Below are 22,500 nucleotides of genomic sequence, written 5' to 3'. Positions count from 1 at the left end.
ATATGTAAAAGTTAGATTACTTTCATTATACAGTGCTTAGAGACTCCTGTGATGAGAACTGTGTAATACCCAAAGCTACACAGTGCTCAGCATGTGCTTGGCTCTTAACGGGGAGGAAAACCAACTATCTGCCACAAGTTACAACCTAATCAATAAACAGGGCATAAGAGATAGAAGGATGGGTTATAACAAAAGGACAGAGTTTAGCAAGAAATTCTTTTTAGACCAGTATCCTGAGTATTTTATATTTGCACAGATATTTCTCAAAGCACCATTTGCTCGTGTGGCTGGGAGACATGGTGTAAATCTGCAGTTGATGCTGTAACAGCAGCATCTCCCTAGTGCTTCTATTAGCCATGGGGCTTTTCCTCTGCTATATTACAAAGAAAATGTAAAAATATATCAGAAATCTCACCAAATAAAACTGCAACATTAACTTGTGGTGGCAGAACCTGTGCCAGTCTGCATAGCAAACTACAGGCATGGAGGAAAGGTAGCCTGGGCTAAACACCAGGTCTCTGAAAGATGGCTGGCAGCATGTACCATGGTCTTGTCATGTTCGGGCCCATGGTCTTCTGCCTCCAGTGCCTCCAGTGCCAGCAATAGCTCACATAACCCAGAAGAGGCTTGTCAAGGCATGTTGCAAGCATATCTTCTCTGGCTGTGTAGACGGAACCTGAGAGCAGTCTGACGTTTTTACATCCAGGCTCTCCTAAGCACAGGCAAAAATATTTTCCTGTGGAGGATCAGCCCATGATTTTCAGTCATGCTCTCCTACCTAATCCCTCTGTTATCTTGCAGGTGGGTCTGCAGATAGCTTTAATGAATTCATCAAGTTCACAACATAGCTTCTTACAGAATGCTGGATCTAGGTGAAAGTAAATATTGAAATGGTCAGGAGTAAAACCGCAGCTGTATCTTTCTCCTGTGAAATTATTTGTTATAAACAGCAAACATTAACATTCACACAAAGTTTTTCTTTCAAATAAATTCCTACTAGAAGGCCTATAGCCTCCTATGCTACCATCATGTGCAATAACTAATAGAGATCTCAGCACCTCCACTGATTCTTTGGATCAATGCCTATACCTATACCAAGACAGCCAAGAGATTCCTGTCATAACATGTAAGACATTGCTTCCATTTTCCAAGCCCACCACCGTGAATATAACCCTTCGCTTCAGACTTGCTTTTCTACTGACACCAGAATCAGGCTATAAACACCTGCAACACTACCTCATTATTTCTTTCCAGTAACTCCCTCCCCCCTACCTAAAAGGATCTAGGCTGTTGCTGTGACAAAACCACTGCTTCTGAGGCTATTTCTGGCTCACTGTTTCCCACTTCTCCGCTTACATAGATCTTTTGTCTCCCATTTCAGACTTTGGTTCTAAGCTATAAGCTTAATTTGAGAGGAAGTGATCATCTTTACATGTATTTGCACATCACTTAATCAAGGGGACTTGGTTCATAACCAGAATTCATGGCATATGTAATTGATATAAGTACTTGCACCTCTACAGAAACAACACACCAACTGATCACCAGGTCCTTCTAGACCATTATCAAAAAAGAATAATAATTTCCATTTAAAAGATGGCATAGTATTTAACAGCCACTTCCATACTTACAAAAACTGAAGTGAAATTCCTGTTTTCTTCAAGTTAGCAATGATAATTTCCAGCTGATCCTCACTGACAGGACTACTAAGGTCTGTAAACAGCTCAATGTGCCTCTTCTCATATTTCTTCCCTCTTAAAGTACATAAAGAACATTTACATATATCAGAAATATCTAGAAGGATATCTAATTCTTTCCTTGCAAAAATGAAACTTTACCATAGTGATATAGTTGTAAAAAAACCAACCAAACAAACCTACTTGGTAGAAGCCGTTCTATCATTGTTCATATTATTTATGGTAAGTTTTTATGTGTATTTGATTTCCCCTACTCATCCTACCCCCTAAAATTGAGGGCTCTAGCCCTCTGACTCTATAAATCACTAACTACATCTAAAGGAATGGAATCCTGCCAATTTTCACCAATGTAGATAAAATGCTAATAAAATACGTTGTTTATTGATTATACAAGGTATTTCCTTTGCAGCTGTAAGTCTGTCCTTGTGAAAATGGAAAATACATTTTAAATTACTGTTGCTAGCAGGGGTTCCATTTTAGTAAGCTAATTCAGTAGATTCATTGGATAAAATGGACTTTAAAGCCTACTTAATATGCTACGAAGTAGTAACAATAAACATCAGAAAGTTCTGCCAGTGACAAAACAAAACTCAGTTAAACTGATACAGATTTTTTCCTGATATTCAAGCATAAAGGGTGATTTCCTTGAATTTTTACCCCATAGTATTTTCTCAACGGAAGGTAAACTCCATATCAAAGGGTTTGGTGCATACAAGCAGCTTACCCACAAACTAACAAAAGCAGTTGCTCCCTAGGTATTCAAGGTTATACTCCATAAATACAGTGACTTTAATTCACAACTCAGTTTTAACCATTAAATTGATTCAGTTCTCATGACTATTAGACTTTAATAATAAAAATACAAATTGCATCACGAAGTCTAGCCTTCTGCATTCACAATTAGATGATACAAACTTTTTTGCAAGTTCAATCTCTGTTTTGCGAGGAAGTAAGGCTACCTTCCTTTCCTTGGACCATTAGTCCGGAGTGCCAGAAACAGTCACACTTCCAGTTGTCCATTGACAGCTTTGTAACACTTGTGCCAACATTTTCTTTCAGCTTAAACAGTGTTTTTTTCCCACTGCATGCTTATCTCCCACACCCTGCATATTTACAAACAGCCATGTTATCCCCAACAGTTAAGTTGCTAGGTTGAACAAAGTTACCTTTCCCCTTTGTTTTCTTTTTTTCTTTGTAAGATATGCCATCACCCTTATAAATTTGGTAGCCCTTTTCTATGTATTTTAGCATCTGAATAAATGTTTTTTGAAAAGAGATCACAAGAAATGTGACACTAAGTGAAGTCTTTGTGCCTTGCAGAATGGCATTAATATTCTCAGTCTACTGCAAAGTTCCCAGTTGCATCCAAAAGCTCTTATATTGTCTGGAGAAGCTAGATGTCTCGTGGGGATTCTTCAAGGACAGATTCCTGTAGTGTGTTGTTTGGGTTTTTTGGGTTTTTGGGGTTTTTTTTTGTTTTGGGGTTTATTTTTTAAAAAAAGCATTTTCCACATTTACACAATACTGGAAATGTAAAACCAACAAGAAATCAGATCAGCGCTCAAGTGCAACATCAGAATTCTGTAAAAGGCTTTGGTTTACATACTCACATTGTTTCCTTCTGAAGCAAGTCCATACACACAATAATTGCATCCAGAACTAAGCGAATTTAAGAAAAAAAATCTCATCTAGAGCATGAATCATGTCACAAAAGTGATTTTCCTGTTAAACAATCTTCTGTTTTCATCCCCTCCCGAATACTAACGAACATGCATTTTAGTTAACAAGCAAACAATTTTTTGAGACAAGTACTCCTCAAATACCTACAGTGCAAGACATTCCTATATAACTTGCCTGCTTTATGATCTTGTCTCTTCCCCATTTATCTGATGGAACAGTAAAAAGATTGCTTCAGGGCCCAGTCTTTTAACTGTCAGTGAGGAGGCTCAAGCCCAGTGAAAGAGCAATCTAATCTTTGCAATGTTACTTTGAATTCACAAACAAAATTTACTTGTACTTTCAATACACGATACCATTCTCTCACGCAAATTCTCCTTTAAAGCATCTTCATCTGGCAATCTCTTCATAGTTTCTTCCTCACCACAATTTCCGTTGGGAACATATTTTTACCACTGCACACAAGCCTGCCCGCCAGCTGAAGAAGGAACATGACTCTGGTTCTGCTAAGAGACAGCTGACTAGCTGCACACTTCTCTGAAACAGCTCTGCCCATCTGAACAGAGTTCACTACAATCATTTTATGGCCAGAAAGAGGTAAGACAACACAGGAAGTTAGAACAGTATGTAAATGAAACACACAAAGAGACACTACAGAGATCACCTTCTTTTGAAACTCTTCACAGCGCTAACAACAGAATACATTCAGACATGAACGACATTCAAAACCAGCAAGTGACGTTTGGCAATGTAAGAAATACTTTAATAGAAATCAATCTGATAAACCTCTATTCTGCTTTGTCTGGCTTCTGGTACTTCTGCTGATATATCCATAAATAATATTTTTTTTTAATAAAAAAGCATAAACCAAGTTCTGCGACACTATTTTTAAAAACACATGCCTTATTTGAAGTCTAAAATGATATTATTGCTATCTTTGCTCTCTTTAACTAACAGAGCACTTCATAAAAGCAACGATTCCCTAAGGCCAAGACTCCATATGCTAGCCTAAAAGAATGTACAAAAGCTCCTAATTTGCTTTTGAACAAATTTACAACCACGTATTAGCTGAACTCTGATAGCAGTTAAAACTCTGGAAGCAAAACCGAACCCATCTCACAACACTAACTTCCTGTCTCCTACACAGCTGAATTAGCTCAAGAGCTCTACAACAAAAGGATACAGTCTGCTGCTTTAGAGCCTGGTTTAATCACATCTTGAATGTCTTCCAGCAGATCAAAATCTGGTAGCATTAGTGACCTATGTACAGTAATGTTTTGGTATTGATCTCCACTGGCAAGGCCATTCTTAGTATCTTCTGTGCCAAACAGAACTACAGCAACTTCATCTTTACTCTCAGCAAAAACCTGGAAACAGAGAAAATACCAAACAGGTATAAAAACCACAGGTAGATTCATACACAAGTTTGTTAGGCAGACTCAAGCAAGCTGAACTAATTTTGGAACAATGTCAAGTAGAGTGGATTTACTTTTTCTTAATTTCCCAGTGCTATCCTACCAAAAGGTAATCTTACAGAGAGTTCAGTAATTTAGATATAATTAAACTAACAGACTTACATGAGGATATCTGGGATAAGACAAGTAAAATTGTCTGACGTAGTCCTTGAAATGAGCCTTCAGCACAGTAAATCTTAAGAAGGTTGAAATAATTTAGAGAAAGACAAGAGTACTTTTTTCCCCCTAAAAGTTTCTACTGCCCTAAAGAAAAAGTGACCAATCCAACTGCCACACCCCCACAACAGTACAGCTGAAACAAAGGGCTCTGTTACTCCTGCATAAAAACAGACTAATTCTTACTAATTTCTCATTTATTTCAATTATTAGTAAATGAGGACAATATTTCACAGATGTCATTGCTTCCTCTCCCTTTTTAACAATTTTTAATCACACGTAAAGTCACACATACCTGTCGCTGCACAAACTTTGTCATAACCTTCTTGGCTTGGTCAAGTGAAGACTCCTCACCAGAGGCAGAATTGCTCATGCTAAAGCCTACATCCAGGCAGAGCACTGTGGCTGCCTAGAAAGGAAAGACAATACTGAATAAGAATGTAAAAAGGCCAATATAAGCATAATTATTTAAAAGGGGTAGTTCAGATCCTTGAATACACAAAACCTAAAAATCGAACTATGTCACTATTGGTTCCTTTTACAGTAACTGTTAATTCTCACCGAATATAATATATTCTATATTATTATAGAATTATTATTATAGAATAGAATTATTATTATATAACTATTCTCACCGAGAATAATTTAATCCTGTGCCACGTTCCAGGCATCTCAGTGGAAAACACAAACAAATCCTATGTTACACAATAATATGTTAAGAGGGGCAATTTCTGTTCAACCCCGTGAACATATCAGGGATCTAAGGGCTCGCTCGGAAATAAAATAGAGATATTTCAGTTGACAACTACCAGCACAACGCAATACAGCACATCTGCACAGCACGTGGTGGATATACAAGCTTGTTCCCTAAACTCTACAGCTACATCCACCCCTCGCAGTAGCTTGTAATACTTGTAGACCGCTGTTTGGTCTAACCCAAGAACATACAAATGACCGCACTCTTATGGCTTCCAGGGAGAGCCAGGGCATTTGTTGCTACCAGAGGTGTCTCTGCAGTGAGCACTGGGGTCTGCAGTACACAGGCTATGCTCCTAATGCCTAGGAGGATGAATTCCAATTTCAATTTAGGGGCTTAAATCCCACAAGCTAACATACGCATTTGCTTTTCTGATCATTGCTTTATCTGGTCTACACAGAACAGTACCCAAGTCTTCCCCTTAATTGATTTATTTACTAGCATACGAATAAAAGAGAATTGCTTTTTGTGATTTTTTTTTGTTCAACTTTTATTAATAATGAGTATTACCTGCAGCGTATTGCCCATTCAACTGGTTTTGCTAAATTCCTCTAAAGTTCTTCCACAGGGTCTACTTACCTTGATTAACCTAAGTAATTTTACCATGCAGCTGAATGAAGCTACAAGAGGAATTCAGCAAAATTATGCCCTGCATCTCCAAGGACACTGACAAAACGGCAGCTCAAATTTATTGTAACTGATTAAACCAAGGCTCTTCAAATATACATAAAAATCTTGCCTGGTGGCCAGCCAGTAGCTTAAATTACACTGCATACAAAAAAATTATTGTTTGCCAGAACACAGGAAAATTAGGTATTACCTAGTTTGGAGACAGTCACCTTGTTTTAAAATAAAAACTATATCCAATTTTCTAAGAAGTGAAGCTGCCAGAAGGATGTGGGCAATAAACCAGAAGATTGAGAATGAAGCAACACAAGATGCATAGTCTGATTTTGCAAAACAAAAGGGATGAACAGAAAGAAAAGGTGTTGGTTTAAGCTCTTTTGCATATGACCATGCAAATAACTCCAAGTATCTTTGTAAGCATCAACCGAAAGAACCTGATTCTTTGTTACCCAAATAAGACATTTCTTAATATCAAGTTTTTAGGAATAATTTGCCCAGATTAACTGCCTAATGCTCCGTATTAGCAGCTCTCAAACAGTTTACTATCCTCCTCCTTTTCCAAAATACATTGTGCACCCAACCCATTGATTTAATAAGCACTGGTTTAACTCCCCAAATCCTCCCAAAACAGGACAAGGGGAAAAAAGAAGGAAGAACTAGCAACAGGACTCCACAATATGTCCAGCAGGTTATACTCAGTCTCAGAGCTCTATTCCTCACTCTGCTGTCACTGGTGACTTGTCTGGGAGCCAGGAATTAATGCCTCTGAGTCGGCTAGGTCTGCAGAAGCCTAGGGTGGAACAGAGGCAGTAACTGGGGCTGCACTAGGTTCTCACAAGAGCCTTGTTACTGCTCACCTGCTAGCTTAAGGAATTACACTACCAGCTTCAGTAACTGCAGACCCTCTGCTTGTTGCTGTCCTGCCCCAAGACACACCATAGCTGTCAGCTGAATTAATCCTGTAGTCCAAACCATGTAAACTGCTCTTCACAGCTGGCAAGACGACAGCAAAGAAACTCAGTAGGAGTGAGAAGCTGCTGTTTTGCTTGAGAGAAAATGATCAAGTGTCAAGTGCTAACATGCTCTTCTGGAAGGCAGCAAACTCCAAGGCCGGTGCCTCTTCAGGTATGTGGAATCCTCCTTCGGGAAGAGGGCAGGTCTCTCTTTTGGTAATCCTCCTCTAGATGTCCCTTCATCTGTTAGCATGCGCCTCTGCGTATCCAGTACTGCCGCTTTCAGGTGCGGTATGCTAAGTGACACTTTTAAGACACTCAGCGTGCGTGACTGTAGGACAATATTGTCGCACCTGAGCCAACACCAATCTGCTTTGCTCAAGTACTGATACGGGTGAAAACAGAACGAGCCTGCCTTTACCTCTAACCTCTCAGTGCTGAACCTAGTTATAATAAAGCTCAGAAAAATATGGCTACAGCAGCACTTTAGTCCACAGCACAGACAAAGCCTGTGTTTAACAGCTACTAAACTGCCCTGTATCAAAAGGGAGCTTAACACAGCTTTCACCGACAGGACTCCTTAAACACACCAGACAAACAAGCTGCATTTTTAATAGGGCAAACCTATTTCTACTATTAGTTTAGCAAGAGCAACAACGGCAATTACTGCTGTGGTAGCTGCACTGCGCTCAAAACCGCAGCCTCCCCCGCGGCAGGAACACTGAGGTCCCCTTCAACTAGTCAGCTGCGCACCAGCAGCAGCTCGGAGGTCGGCGCAGGGAGGAGATACCCGGTTTCAGAGATGGGTTTTGCAACCCTGGCCCATGTGTCGTTTGCCCCTAACACCAAGTCAGCTCGCTGAAGGCAGGCCGGGCCGGTTCCGCCCCCCGTGGCACAGACAAGCCGCCTACGGGCGGTAAAGCCGACCCCCCCGCTGAGCGTGAGGGGACCGGCCACGTCCAGCTCACGGCAAGGCAACCCCGAGGCGAGGCGCCGTCAGGGCCCCCACCGCTAGCAGGGGGCGAGCCAGGCAGACACCCACCGCCACAAGCGGCCTCCCAGGGCCAAAGCCCACAGAGCGCCCGCGGCTCGCCGAGAGAGACCCGCTGTCCCGGCCCCCCCGGTGGTCAGCCGCGGCCGGGCCCCACCCCTGCGGTACGCCCCCGCCACAGCGGGTCGGGAGGGCGGCGGACGAGGCAGGGGGGTGCCCGAAGGCTGGCGGGGTACTGGAAGACCCCCCCTCACTTCCCCGCTCCCCTCACCTTGCTGCTCCGCGCCATCTCGCTCGGTCCCGGACGCGGCGCGCCGCGCTCAGCACTCCGGCCGGCAGCGACGCGCTCGGTGCCGCTCCGCGTCCCCCCGGGAACACGGCGGCGGCGCCTCGCGTTCCGCGGGAAGGGCAGCGCCACCCAGCGGCGGCCCCGAGAGAAGGGGAGGGCGAGGGGAGAGGCGGGGTTACGCGGCACCGTGTGGGGACGCGGCCTCGAGCTAGGCTGAGGCCGGCGCAGAGCGGGCTGCGGGGCGGGAAGCCCTCTCCTCAGGTCACCGCCGGCCCTCCCTCAAAGCGCCACACCTCGCAGGCATGGCCCTTTCTGCGCTTTTGCCCACGCAGTGAGCAGTGCGGGGGCAAGGACGAGCCTGGTTTGGCGGGACAGGGGTCCCAGTGAGAGGTGGCAGCAGGGCAGCGCTCTGGGGCGGGAGGGCCCCCCGTCCTCTCCTGCGTCCCAGCACCTCTCGGCCCGCATGCCCAGCTCTCTCCAGCCCCCTCTTCCCGGTGCCCGGGAGTCCCGCAGGACACACTGCTGGGGGAGCAGCCGTTCCTCTGCAGGGCTTTGGGCTGGATGGGAGTCTCTGATAAGCTGCCTTCTGCCCATGGATTGCCAGTGGAACAGGATTTATTCCTTTATTCATTGATTAAAACATCAGCACAACACTAGCTCTCCATCAACTTTAATAACAGAGACTATTTCTTAGCCAAATTACATACAGGCTCTTCAATAAAACTGAAGCCCAATGATTTTATATTAGATGCTGTATCACGTGTGTCTTGGCACTTGTTGGATAGTAAATTATTAGCAGAGGTGTACAGAGAATGGCAAATATGTCATTCTCAGTGTATCCCAAAAACTACATTATTATCAATAATTATTCTCAAAATAAAGTGAAAAGTAGTGATACTAGTATAGCTACAAAAGGGTAAATCTCACATGAACGCTTCAAAAACCTTGTACCAGAAAACTGACCCTGCAAACACAACTGTTTCCTTTTTGTATTAAGTGATGTCTGAAGACAAAAATCCTCTTTGCCTCCTTACTATATCACCATGCTTTGGAAATATTGGTAGTTCAGGGATTCCGTCTTCAAAGCAGTTTGCTACATATCAAAGGAACAGAGCAGCCTGGCACTGTGACACATTTTATGGGAAACCTGTAGACATAAAAAAAACCCCAAGAAGTCAGCAACTGCTAGAGAAAGCTGTGCATTGTCTTCCTGAATGTCTCTAAGGAGATTTCAGATTAATCAGTCAAGGAAATCAGGTCTTCTTACTATCATTATTATTGTTCCTGATGTTATCTTAGACCCTAGGAACATTCACCACAGACCAAAAGCCCCTCCTTCGGTTAGCAATCAGGCAATGCCCCACCCCAACTCATTGCCAATATAGCTTGCAGTCGAGGCATAAGACAAGAGATGCGTTCGTGCACACACATGAATGGAAAGAACAAAGAAACAAGAATTTATCAACTTCATTGATAATGGCTTTTCACACACCAGCCAAAAAGCATTTTGCAAGACATCATAATCAGTGAACATTTTATTTTTATTCCTGGGTTGGGAAGTAAAACCCTAGCGCTAACTGCTGGCACAGAATATTGGCACAAAATCATCCATAGTCCTCTCTGAATCCTATATTTGACACAAAAGCTGAATCCCAGGGCTTTGGTCCAAACTCTCATGGCTAGAGCAGTCATTTTATACATTAACCAGAAAAACCTAATTTGGGTAGGAACTAGGAACCTCTGCTTTGCAGGAAGGTTATCATGCCTGGCCCAGGTACACCTGTTCCATTACAAAGTCTGAGTAAAGCTGAAGACACCTGTAACCATGAAAATCCATTTGTGATTTTCCTATCCATTAGCTCTCACTCTGGCATAAATGGGGTCTTATAACTAACCCCAAACATTCCCCTTTCACGCTGCCAGATTTCCACCATTCAAAGGAAAACCGGCTAACCATTTCTGAAACAAATTTTAATTCCCATATCTTTTTCCTTTACAAGTCTGCACTGAGCTCCCTTATAGGTAATCATCAGATCTGACTAATGAACTCCATCTGGGAGCACTGGGACTTTCTTAGCCTGGATTAAGACTTGATGATCTTGGCTTGTAAACACTTGCGCAAAGATGCTTGTGATTAAATGGCCATTTCCATTTTACAGATTATCAGTCTCTGGGTATAAATAATAAATATGTGATGTCTCCAAGGACACAGCATCCAGGGTGATCAGCTGTAATCTCATTTGCAACAAAGTGAGTCAGAGCTCAGTCCCAGTGAGGTGCTCACTCATCGCTCTGCTTGCTCGTTTTTTGGTTACTTTTCTTCCCCCCAAAAACCTAAGCCTGGATTAATTGAGTATGCTCTTGGGAAGTAGCAATGAGGGGCCTGCCTGGTGTTTAACTTCACTCAATGTCTTTACAAGGCAGCAAGGAAAATGGCTTTCCTGTTCTGTTACAAGAAAGAATGTATTATCCAGAGAGTTGCAGCAGGCACCCAGGTGCTTACGGCAGCTCTGAGCAGATGTGAATGGCTTCAATATAAAAGCAGAAAGATGATTTGGCCTTTCTCCCCATTGGAACAATTGCCCACAGGGTAAAACTATGGATAAACGCCTGGTGGAAAGAGGAATACCATAGCTATCTGATCTAGCCCAATGGTTTTACTGAAACAGATACGTGAAACAGAACTTTCCACAGAAGAATTAACTTTGCAATCATTACATATTCTTCGCCTGGGTTCATACGCAGAAGTGGGCACTAACTGCAAAGTGAGGAATTATGAACTGAAGTTCCTGAAGAGATAAACTAAGCAGGGCAAGGACACCGTGACACCAATCAGCTTTGTATTTCTACCAGTACAAGCTTGGCAGCAAGCTGAAAGATTAAGTAGACAGGACATTGACACCCAAAGCAAAGCGTAGCTTAGGAACACATCTGTTAGCATCTTCCTGCATTGGGCTTTGTGAGGTGCACAGTTGTCTTCTCCCAAGAGGTCTTTCCAAACACCTGCTTGCAAGCACATGCCAAAACTCTAGTGCAGACAAATGCTAGTATTTCTTATGTCGGTTTAGTGATTCCTGATGGCCCTCTCAAAAGATGCAAGCCTAACACACTGTCTTTGGTTAGTTGCTTCTCTGGAGTACACCTGCAGGGAAAAGATCTCAAATGCTGGTTTCACTCTCCAAAGCAGAATTTGTCTTTGACCTAAGGATCAGCTCTAAATCCACAGGGCTTGTCCTCTGGCCGTCTATGACGCACGAACACTTGGCACATTACAAAACTGTGCCTTTCATAAACTTAAAAATAAAAAAACAAAACCACAAAAAAATTCTGGAGATTTAACAGCTCCCATCTGCTGGTCAACCTGGTCAGTCCATTTTCAGTTTAGTTCATGCAATGGAAGGAAATGAGTCGTCTAGGAAACAGAAGGAAGTCATTCCGCTAGGAAAATTAGAACGCTGAATAGAAAGGATTATACCACACCATCCAATCTTGCCTGAAAACACAGAAGAAAAGCATAGTAAGGAGAGGTAATGAGCTACAGGAGTATATCATCTTGGGGTGCATCCTGCCAGGCACATGCTAGCTCAGGGTCTCCCAAACTGTGGCAAATGGGTGGGTCACAACTGATACACAAATGACTTCAGAGGAGCACACCCACAACTCCTAGTCCCACCCCACCACAGAGGGGAGAGGGAATACTTCAGAAATGCCTCCACAAATCCTTCTGCACGCAGCTGAGAGACTCTAATGCCACATGTTCATAGTTCCTCTTCTAGAGAACAGCATTACTGTTGTTTTTCCTCCTCACCACCCCCAACCCCAGCTGCTGAATTTACAGCCTCCTCTGACAGGTCTGTTTCTCTTCTCCAGCACATTTCTCAGGCAGAGTAAAAACTTCCACTGGCTCTAATACGCCTTATAAGTGCCACAGAGAGGGAAAGCATGAAGTAACAAACCAACTCTGTTTACAACCCCTTTTCCCTATGTGTTATTTACCTTTTTCACACTATCACAATATCACATTAAGAATCACACTCTTCTGTAACAGATGTACTGTCCTGCAGAACTGCTGCCCATCCTATAGTTCTTCCACCCAATGTTCGTTATTCCCAATGAACAGAACAGCACATTTGCTTAACAAGTTGCATCCTGTTTTTTTTCTTTCAGACGATTTATGAAATTTTCAATGATCATTTTTTAGTTCTAATCTCCTCAGCCATTGTGCTTGCCATCCCCTTCAATTTGGTGTCATTCCCAGATTCCATAAGCACATTTTATCTTCAGCCAAGTCATGAAGGAACAGTGCTCAGCAGAGAGGGCCACTCCTGGAAGTAACCACTGGGCACAGCTCTTCATAAAACGTTCTAGCTGCTTTTGAAGCTATTTCATCATACATCAGAATACACAAAAGCTTCCTAGCCTGCTTGTAAGAATATAATTTAAACCAGCCTCAAAACCTTATTAAAATCAAGGCAAATAATTGCTATCCAAAAAGCCTGTATTGCACAAAAAAAAAAGTTGATCTGACACCATTTGTTCTTTTTTTAAAAAAAAACAAACTCTGGTTTTCTCCTTTTACTTTTTAATCTTCTGAGCACCTATAAATGGTTTAATTATTTTGCTAGTTTCCAGGAACTGGAACATAACTAGTCTATAACCCCCCTGACATCCTTGTACTCTCTCATCCCTTTTTAAAAGTAGATTTTGTATTTGTAATCTTACCCATCTTCTCAAGGACAATCATTATTACTCCTGAGACTGGCTTAGCCAGTTTTATATTTCCTTTAGAAGAAATTCACCTGGCTCAGCTGATTTGAAAACATCTCCACTGTTTAAGCATACTCTGACTTTTCCTGTTTTATCTTGAATCACTTTTTGCTGCTGGTGTTGATTGTGTTGCTGCCTGATTGTGGGTGACTTTTGTAAAAGGACAGTCTTCCACAGCTGTCAATTATTTAATTACCTCAAAAGGCAGAAGCATATGCTCTGGGCCCAAAGGTTTCAGCCCAGCTGAAACCCATATAGCTGTCAGGAGGAGTCTATATAATGGAATTTAATTTAATTTTTAAAAATGTATTTTTCTTTAAGAAGTAAAGGGAATATTAAAGTTGCAAAAGTCTGGCTCCAAAATGTGAGGAAATTCTGACATTAAAGCTCCTCTTGCAACCATAACCACATACTTTGTATCTATATCATGATATCTATATGATATCTCATATATATATGAGATATATATGATATATATGATATGATATATATCATGATATATATATGATATCATTATATCTATATCATGATATGGATTCAACTACAGGGGCAGGTACTTTTTTGTCCTGCAATGCCATAGTCTCTTTCAATACATATTGGGATAAAATTAGGGCTGTGCACTAAAGGAGTCATAATACTCTTGCATCAATTGTTACAAAAACTGGGAGACATAGAGCGAGAGAAGAAACTATTATGATTAGGGTAACTGAATGACATTTTAAGAATTAATTCTCAGGTTTTGTTCAGCAGGTTGCCTGTGTTTTGATTTACAAATCACTTGAACCCAAGTCTCTCACCAGTAGGCACTGGTTAAGTGAGTCACATTTTCTTAGTGCTCAGTTTGAGATACAGTTAGCTCTGTGTAAGTGCTGTTCACCTGCTCACAGGTGTTCATGAGAGGAGCTTCACTTTCAACACAGAAAATGCCTTATTGTGCTAAATGTTCTGAAAAAATCAGCTGCAAGGCATCTTAGAGGGGCACTGAGATTCGATAGACATCTTTAGCTTTTAAAATCCATGTGTCTTTGTTGCCACAGACAAGGTTATCGGCATTTATGTCACATGCTCTTGCAAAAACCAGAAGTATTTATGTGAAGTACTTACATGTTGCAGTGGCATGTGTTATTGAGAGATTGCCTAGCACGATGTGTGCAGATCGGTTTTGGCCACACTTTGAAATATAAGGGCAAAACAAAATGCTGGACTGGCTTTTCATTAAATGCTTTCATGTGCCCCGCTACATAAGCCTGCCATGCCAGAGAAAGAATAGCATGAACTCCTGTGATTGAAGGTTGCTTCAGATTGCGTATCTATAAGGAACAGCGAGGGAGGGATTATTTTTATATAAATATATTAAAAATTGGCACGATGTAACTTCTTAGTATTTGCCATTGCATTTTCATGGTATCTAGACGACTATGGGTGCATTTTATGGCAGAAAAAAAAATACCGCAGTGGGCTTTTTCCCGTTTTTCAGTTTAGCCACTGGAGGGCAACATGATCGCAGTCAGCTGGGCAGAGGAAGCACTGCAGCCTGCAGAATTAGGTAGCATGTACCACCAAACTGCAGAGGAATTTCTGCATACAAGTGTGGCACATATCAGACGATAAGAAAAAAATACGTAATTTTTATTATATAGTTTTACGTTGCATTTTTTTTTGAAGGTGGATCTATAAATTTCTTCATACATCTCAAATCTGTTAAGCTGGGTTTCTGTTTATGGTGATGTTTTCATGAGTTCTAAATCCATGGATTAGCCAAAGGATTTCCGAAGGAGGCGATGTGAGGCCCACTCAGCTTGGTATCACGAGAGGTGAAATACTTCCCTCTGCTAAGTAACTAAAAACCTGACATGTTTCTACTCTTCGAAATAACTCTGGCAGACTTTTCTCGATTAGTTGTTAAATCCATTACAACAGATTATGTCTTTATTACATTTTAGAGGACTATCAGTAGCGTAGGGTCTGATTTACGTTAAAATAGAAATAGTTTGGCTCAACTGAAGTCTAGAGCACCTGTGCTCCTGGAGAGTACCAGAGAATTCACATCAGATATGCTCACTTTGAGGGAAGTGGCAGCTCAGCAAAAGAGTAGCAAATAGTGTTCGAAAAAAGTTAAAGCCAGTGTTTTAGAAAGAGTTAATAAGTACAAAGTACTTATTATTAGATGGCACCTTAGAAACTGGGGGGAAATGCAGGCTGCATTACAGGACAAAGCAAAACAAGAACGTTCTGCCCAGAAGTCTTGTACGGGTGACTGCTGCTTCAGGCTGGGTTATTGCAGAAGCAAAATCTCATCCATATTGTTCTCCACATGATCTTGGATTACCAGTCTTTCTCTCTGTCTTGCCTCTCTCTGTGCAGTAAGTCTTTGGTTGCAGCCATTAGCAATCCAGCTGTGTTTTCAGCATCTCTGGAAAGTGCTTTCATGCAGCAGGATTGTTCTGGACAAGCTAGCTAGGATAACTCACTATGTGAAGGATTTGCCTTGTGGATGCACAAGGATAAGCCTTTAGTATCCTCCCCATTTCATCCTCCCCTCAACCATCATGCACATGTGCATACACGCGCACACACGTGCTGGCTAATGGTCTAATTTAATCCTCGTAGCACAGGGATCTGTTCCTTATCCATCCAACTGGCCTGCGGGAGGGGACAGGGAGTCTTCAGCTGCTGAACAAGGCTCTTTCAGAGCTGGGAGAGAGGATCCCATTTTAAACCCTACTTGTTTGCCTCTACCTGGAAGCAAACTGAGATCTGAAATGATGGAAGTTTGGATCTTTAGAGAAATACCAGCCTTAATGCACTTTAAAATGGAGCACCGCAAACATGGAGAATGGGATGTCATGTTTTAAAGCTTAATTGTTATGAGTTCCCAGTTTGTACAGTTTTGGGGGAAATAGCAGCAGTGTGAAGGAAGGAGCTGCTCTTTGAGAGGAAAGAAGGGCTTAAGTTGGTTTTTTATTTGCATAAATTGATGCTAACCCATGATGCTAGCAGATAACGTGACAGTGTCAGATGTAGAGGCAGGGGAAGAATAATTTCACAGTTTCCCTGTCAATTATTTTTTGCAGGATTTCCATGGAGGGAAGGGGGTCATCAAAATGACAACTGCTGATTACTGCAGGGTTTTTGTACTAGGCAAGGGAGACGTTCAAGTTTTTATAACTTTCTATCGAAATAAATGATAAATTTAGCCATGAAAAGAGACTTGATTTTAGGGTAGAATTGGAGCCTCAGAGCAATCCTGCTATAATCATGGGGCTGGCTGAAGTCACCCCTACCACAGGAAACTCCCGCCCTGGGGCATGTTTCAATATTAGAGGTCACCACTTTAGCAACGTGTAATTGCATTGTAGGGGAGTCAGTATTATTATCTGCTTTTAGTCACTAAAGGTAGCTCTACCAATACATGGTTGGTGAGAACTGAGCTGTCATTTAGCAATGACTTTACATGTGCCCTGGGATAATACTGCTTACTATATTAAGTATTTCACTTTTTTTTTTACTGCATGCAGATACTAGGAATTATTTCTGCTCATTTCTTAAGTCACAAGGGAGCTCATTTGAATAAATTAATGAAGGTTAAAACTGCTTGTGTTCATTAATTCTGCATCCAACTTTTAAATGGTTAAAATGTTAGGGAAAATCTCCATTATGATGGAAGGATATTCTAGTAATTGCCTGTAATTATAAGGGTGGCTCACTACAAATACATTTAAATACATCATAGTGAAAGACATTAGAAGATGACACTTCCATAGTTTAGGACAAGTAATGTATTTTAGAAAGAAAGACTGAATAAATGGCATGCTCTCCTTAGGCCAACTAGCCCAGGAGCTGTTGGATTCATGCCCAGCACTGACACTGTCAAAGCCATTCAGTTTATTTATGATATTTGGGGTTGTTAGGATCGCAAGTGCAGGTGATTCAGATAACCAGGCTATAATAAATTGAGGTACACTTGTGTTGTATCACAATGAGCTGGTTTGCTGTTATTTTGTAGTAGATATAGATTCACCTACCTTATCAGTGAAGGAGCAGAAAGAATTTGGCGTACATGTGAAGATAGTCAGAGGCACCTTTAAATATTGGTCTTAATATACATTACTGATGGAGAAATTTGCAATACACCAAGCCCCAAGGGAACATGTTGCCTGGGAGGTGGGTTTCTATCCTATTTGCCAGGAAGAACATACTATCAAGTTCACTAGTTATCTGTTTTGTCTTGTGAAGTTAAATTTCTGGCTTAAAGAAGTGGTTGGGAAAAGGAGCCCTAAGACAGAGAGATCACACCTGGGCAGAAACTTTGTATCTTAGAGCGCTCCAGGTCACATTTGTCCATGGCATACCTAATTTCAATGGAGGTAAAGCATAACAGATTTTAGCTGCTCTGTTTTTTGGGGAAAGGTTTTATGTTTTAGCTAACAAAAGCAAGGGCATTTATTTAACACAGGGACAAATGCATTGTTGGCCTGACTCAAGTGTTCTCTTTATTTTAACACTTTCTGACAGACTTCAGCTACCATGTAATGACAAGAAATTAAGGGAGACTAAAAGTTAAAGGAACTGGATGACCAAAGAGGATCCACGAGAGCTCCTCGAGCCTTGCTTCTCAGGGCTGCCTGTTCAAATGCAGCCACACGTTACCCATTTACATGAAAGGATGCTTAGGGGGCTTTTTGAACCCCAGGGCAATTTACCCTGTTATTAAACACACAACCACAAACCCCCTCTCATCATTAAGTGGCTGCCTGTTGGAAGAGAAATCATGCTTTAGTAGTTAAGATAAGTAAACATGATGTTCCTTCTAATTCATCAAATTAATTGAAAAGTTGTGTTTCCAAATGGATTCACCCACTTTTATGGGTAGTGGTATTTAGAAAACTCTGGATTTGCTTCAGCCTCTCTCTCTTTTTTGTGAGTTCCCATTTCCAGACAGGGGATAAATCTGGTTGGACTAATCTACTCAGAAATGAGTCTGTGTTAATCTAACTGCCTCCATATCAACAAGCCTTTAGGAAGAAGCAGGAAGGAGACTGATCCCACAGGTAATTCACTGGACAAAAAGGGCTTGCATAAGTTTTGAGCAAAATTGTGTCCATCGCAGGGCAGGAACGTGGGCTGTGCATCCTTATTTTGTCTCTTTAACACTAGTGTGATTGCATGCTTCATTGTGCAAGAGCAGACTGGAGTGGCTTTTCTTAACTAGTGGTTGTAGTGTTGGAAAAGGTATCCACGGGTGGATAAGGTGGCCACATGGATCCATGGAGCGGCCCCTGCTGATAGTCTCAGAGTGAGGAATTACAGGATCCCAGCCTCAGGATTCAAAGCACTGGCCTAAGGGATTAGAAGGGTAAATTCAAGAGACTAATTGTGGTTAAAAGCACAGTTCATGCTGTGACTGTTTCAGTTCTCAGAGAAACCAAGTGGAATGGGTTAAGTCAGCAGGCAGAATTAGCACCTTCTCTCCTCCTGGTAAAATACACGGTGCAGTCATTATGGGTGTGTTTGCCTGATGCAAAGGTCTTCAATAGGAGAGTCTCCCAGTGCTAACCATTATCTTATAAAATGATTACCTTGTACCTCAAAGGTGAGAACTGCAAAGGCTAATGATCTAATTCTCTGGGCCCACTACCTCCATCCCACCCTGCCACACCAGGAAGCCGAGTGTCCTTCACCAGGTTCTTGACCAGAAGTGGGACGTCCTCGGTGTACATCCGCCATGCAGGGAATCCTGTTCCCTTGGCAATGTTTGCAGCAGGCATCACGTCAAGAGCACCCTCCTGGTATTTCCAGCTGTTGTGTTGGACATCACACTGCCTGTCTGAGGAAATCACCCAAAGGTAGCCTTTCAGCTTGAAGAGCTGTTACACTAAAGCTGTGCTAGCCCTCAGCTAGGAATTTCATTTGGGTTTTCCAAAGATACACATCTCCTTAGAAGAAAGAAAATGCAAATAAGCGTCTGCCCTGTGCTAGCCGGAAGGTAGGACTGTAGTAAGACCATGTGGGAGAACACCAAGGGTGTCATTTAATCTTGAGACACCTTGAAGAACTGTATTGGTGGATTCTCCTTTGACTTGTAACAGAACCGTGTCTGGAGTACTTAAGTGCTGTAAGAAATCTTCCCAGCACAGCTGTAAATAGCAGCTCCAAGTCACAGCAAACAGGCCATACTTGTAGAGTTAAATGTACTTCCTATTTTGGTATGGAAGCGTGTCCCTCCCTACAGATCCTTGGGGCTAAAGCCAAAGAGATACCCACTGAGTGAAATTAAACCAAAAAGTTTTCATTTGAGTGCTATGAAGTAAAAAAAAAAAAAAAAAAAAAAAAAGAAACCTAGAGCCCAGAGATACAACAGTTCTGCACAGGGACAGGGGTTAACAAGAGGTAAAACTTAGACCCATTTCAGACACACTTTAAAGTGAGTCTTCAAAGACAATGACTTGTAATCAGTTATCAGCATAGAATGACTGTGTCCATCCCACAGCACTGTTTTTAACACAAAGTCAAGCAGAAGCATGAGAGCAACACTCTTCTAAAGCCACGTACATCTTTATTCTCCACCCAGGCCAGCAAGGATGGGAAAAGGGGATGCAATTAAAAATAATAATCAGCAAACACACATTATCTTTACTTAAAAAAAAACCATCCAGACTAGAGCAGCCAGAAACACACTCGACAATCAGAATAACTGGAATTCCCTGCAATTTGACAGTGGCACATAAGCAGAAATTACTCAAGAGTTTCTGAAAGCAAGGGTAGAACAAGACAAAAATTTGTGCTTTTTTCTATTACAACAAGTGATTATGATTATATATTTTGCAGCAGGCAAACCGCTTTGGGGGATATGGGCAAGAGAGAAAGCTATCCACAATTGTTTTGAGAAAAGTTTGAATAAAACTTTTACAAATAGCACCAGAACTAACCCCAAGCTTAAACTAGCCCCCACCAAAATCAATGGCAGAACACCCTGACTTCGGCAGGAGCACAGGCAAGCTTGGTTAAGTGTAAAGAAGTAGAAAACACATGATGGAGTGTTTCAGTATATCCCCAAAAAGGTGGCTTCCAAACCCAGAAGCATAGCTGCCATGGCAGAGGGAGCGTAATACGATTTCTCTGATGCTCCTTTGTGTTTACATAGCAGTAAGAGGCACAGATCTGGTTTTGTCTCCGCTCTGGCAGGCTGTTTGCAATTCTGAAAGCAAATCCTGCAGCCCAGCAGACATTTCACATGGCTGTATTCTGTAACGAGCTAGTATTTATCATTCGAGGCCTCTGTAAGTGAAGGCTCTTTGTGCTACTGACCCCATTCGTCTAGCCTTGAACAGCTGCTGTTTGGCAGGGATGGCTGAATTGGGTTTTCTCCCTCTGCAGCAATGCACACTTGCCAGCCATCCTTCCCCCAAACCCACTTGTTCGCTGCATGTTGGGGCCAAGATAGACAATCCAACCCTTTCATGCCAGCAGTGTCCCTCTAGGCAAAGCGTGAGAACACTTGCCAGCAGGCCTTCCTTCCCATTAATGCTTATTAAGCATCACTTCTTCCCACCCTTCAGCCATGTGGGAGCCTGTGATTTCCATGTGGAGGAGTATTAAGCAGACTGGCTGCGCTGGGTCACTGCAGACTGCCAGGACTGGCATGACTTTTTAGCAGGGCCTGTTGCCATAGGACAAGGGGTAACGGTTTTAAACTAAAGGAGGGTAGATTTAGGCTAGATATAAGGAAGAAAATTTTTTACAGTGAGGGTTGTGAAATGCTAGAACAGGTTGCCCAGAGAGGTAGTAGATGCCCCATCCCTAGAAACTTTCAAGGCCAGGTTGGATGGGTGTCTGAGCAACCTGAGCTAGTTAAAGATGTCCCTGCTCACTACAGGGTGGCTGGAATAGATGACCTTTAAAGGTCCCTTCCAACACAAACTATTCTATGATTCTATAATTCTATGACCTATTCTCAGCTTCTGTTAATTCAGAGGCATATCAAGCTTCCTGATTGAAACAGCCCTGTGAAAGGCATTTCACTGCTTGAACCAGTCCTGGGCATATGTCAGCCTCTTTGAACCCCACTGAATTACCTGCCATTCCCTCACAGGTTGGGGTCTTTTTTTTTTTTCCTGTTTCCTGGAAGTTGGTCATTGCCTTTAAAGACTTAGCCAGTAAAAACTGAAAGCTGTGCATCAGGAAGCAGCAAACACAGCCTGGCTGTTCCTGTAAAGTGTGGGGCCAAGCCTGCTCTGGATATTTGGCTTGTACACTACTCACTGTTAATCCTCAAGCCAGCGCTAAAAGGCTGCTTTGGCTGGACCTTCCAGAGAGTTGGACCAAGGATGCAGCAGGGACTTTACTTATTTCTCAGTGTCAGGCCTGGAGCGTTGATGGACTTTTCTATACATCACAGGTTCCCAGATGTCCTAACCAGGACAGCCAGTCAGTAGTCTTAACCCTATCCCTGAAATGCAACACGAAGCATTAGTTGCTGTGAAATCCATCTTCTGAATGCTTCTCTTCGCCATTCTAAAACTAGAGCAGCTCCCCTTCTGGTAGGGAGACTGGGGAAGTGAAACACCTATACAGACATGAGTGACTGTGCAGCCTGACTGACTGCACACTACAAATTATCTACCTACACGCATGCAAATGGTGGGCTCCTCTGGGTTGGGGCTGAGCCAGACTTTCTAGCAGCACCAGCTGAACTAGAGCACTCAGAAAATCACATGTTTCAGATGTGTAACTAAGTCCCCATTCCAGTCCATTATACCTTTCTTTTATTTTCATCATATCCTCCTCAGGCCAAAACCACAAGAGTCAATCCAGAAAAATAACTTTTCTGCTAGCCATTTTTTTAGAGACAATTTAAATTTCTCCAGCCTACTGTGGCCACCTCAGCCTGGTGTGGGAGCCCACTAAGATGCCATACAAAGTCCCAAAAGGAGGGTAAACAATTATGAAAATGAGACACGAGGGGAGGAGGATGTCTAATCCATTGTTCTTCCATATAATTAACCAGGAGCGTATGGGGAATGTAGATTTCCAGAGCTGAGACACCAATGCAGTTTGCACTGGCACGAAAAGACAGGCTTAGGGACACCCCTGTTCTGAAAGGGAAGGTCC

The 22,500-nt window shown here is 42.3% G+C and overlaps 1 protein-coding gene across 2 annotated transcripts in view; it reads right to left on the bottom strand.

The window, feature by feature from the left end:
• XRCC5 (X-ray repair cross complementing 5) overlaps positions 1-8,737 on the bottom strand; it is a 56,199-nt gene extending 47,462 nt beyond the window's left edge. For both annotated transcript variants that reach the window (XM_075093125.1, XM_075093124.1), the window contains exons 1-5: positions 8,605-8,737; positions 5,301-5,414; positions 4,558-4,741; positions 3,308-3,356; positions 1,632-1,754 (exon numbers count right to left, since the gene is read on the bottom strand). In XM_075093125.1, coding sequence (XP_074949226.1) covers positions 1,632-1,754; positions 3,308-3,356; positions 4,558-4,741; positions 5,301-5,414; positions 8,605-8,622 — 488 coding nt within the window. In that variant the 5' untranslated portion in view covers positions 8,623-8,737. The remainder of the gene's footprint in view (positions 1-1,631; positions 1,755-3,307; positions 3,357-4,557; positions 4,742-5,300; positions 5,415-8,604) is intronic.
• Positions 8,738-22,500: the final 13,763 nt, after the last annotated feature.

Source organism: Phalacrocorax aristotelis, chromosome 5 (genome assembly GCF_949628215.1).
Source record: "Phalacrocorax aristotelis chromosome 5, bGulAri2.1, whole genome shotgun sequence".
NCBI lineage: Eukaryota > Metazoa > Chordata > Aves > Suliformes > Phalacrocoracidae > Phalacrocorax > Phalacrocorax aristotelis.
The sequence above is the reverse complement of the archived record's forward strand: the minus strand, read 5'-3'. Positions and strand labels throughout refer to the sequence as shown.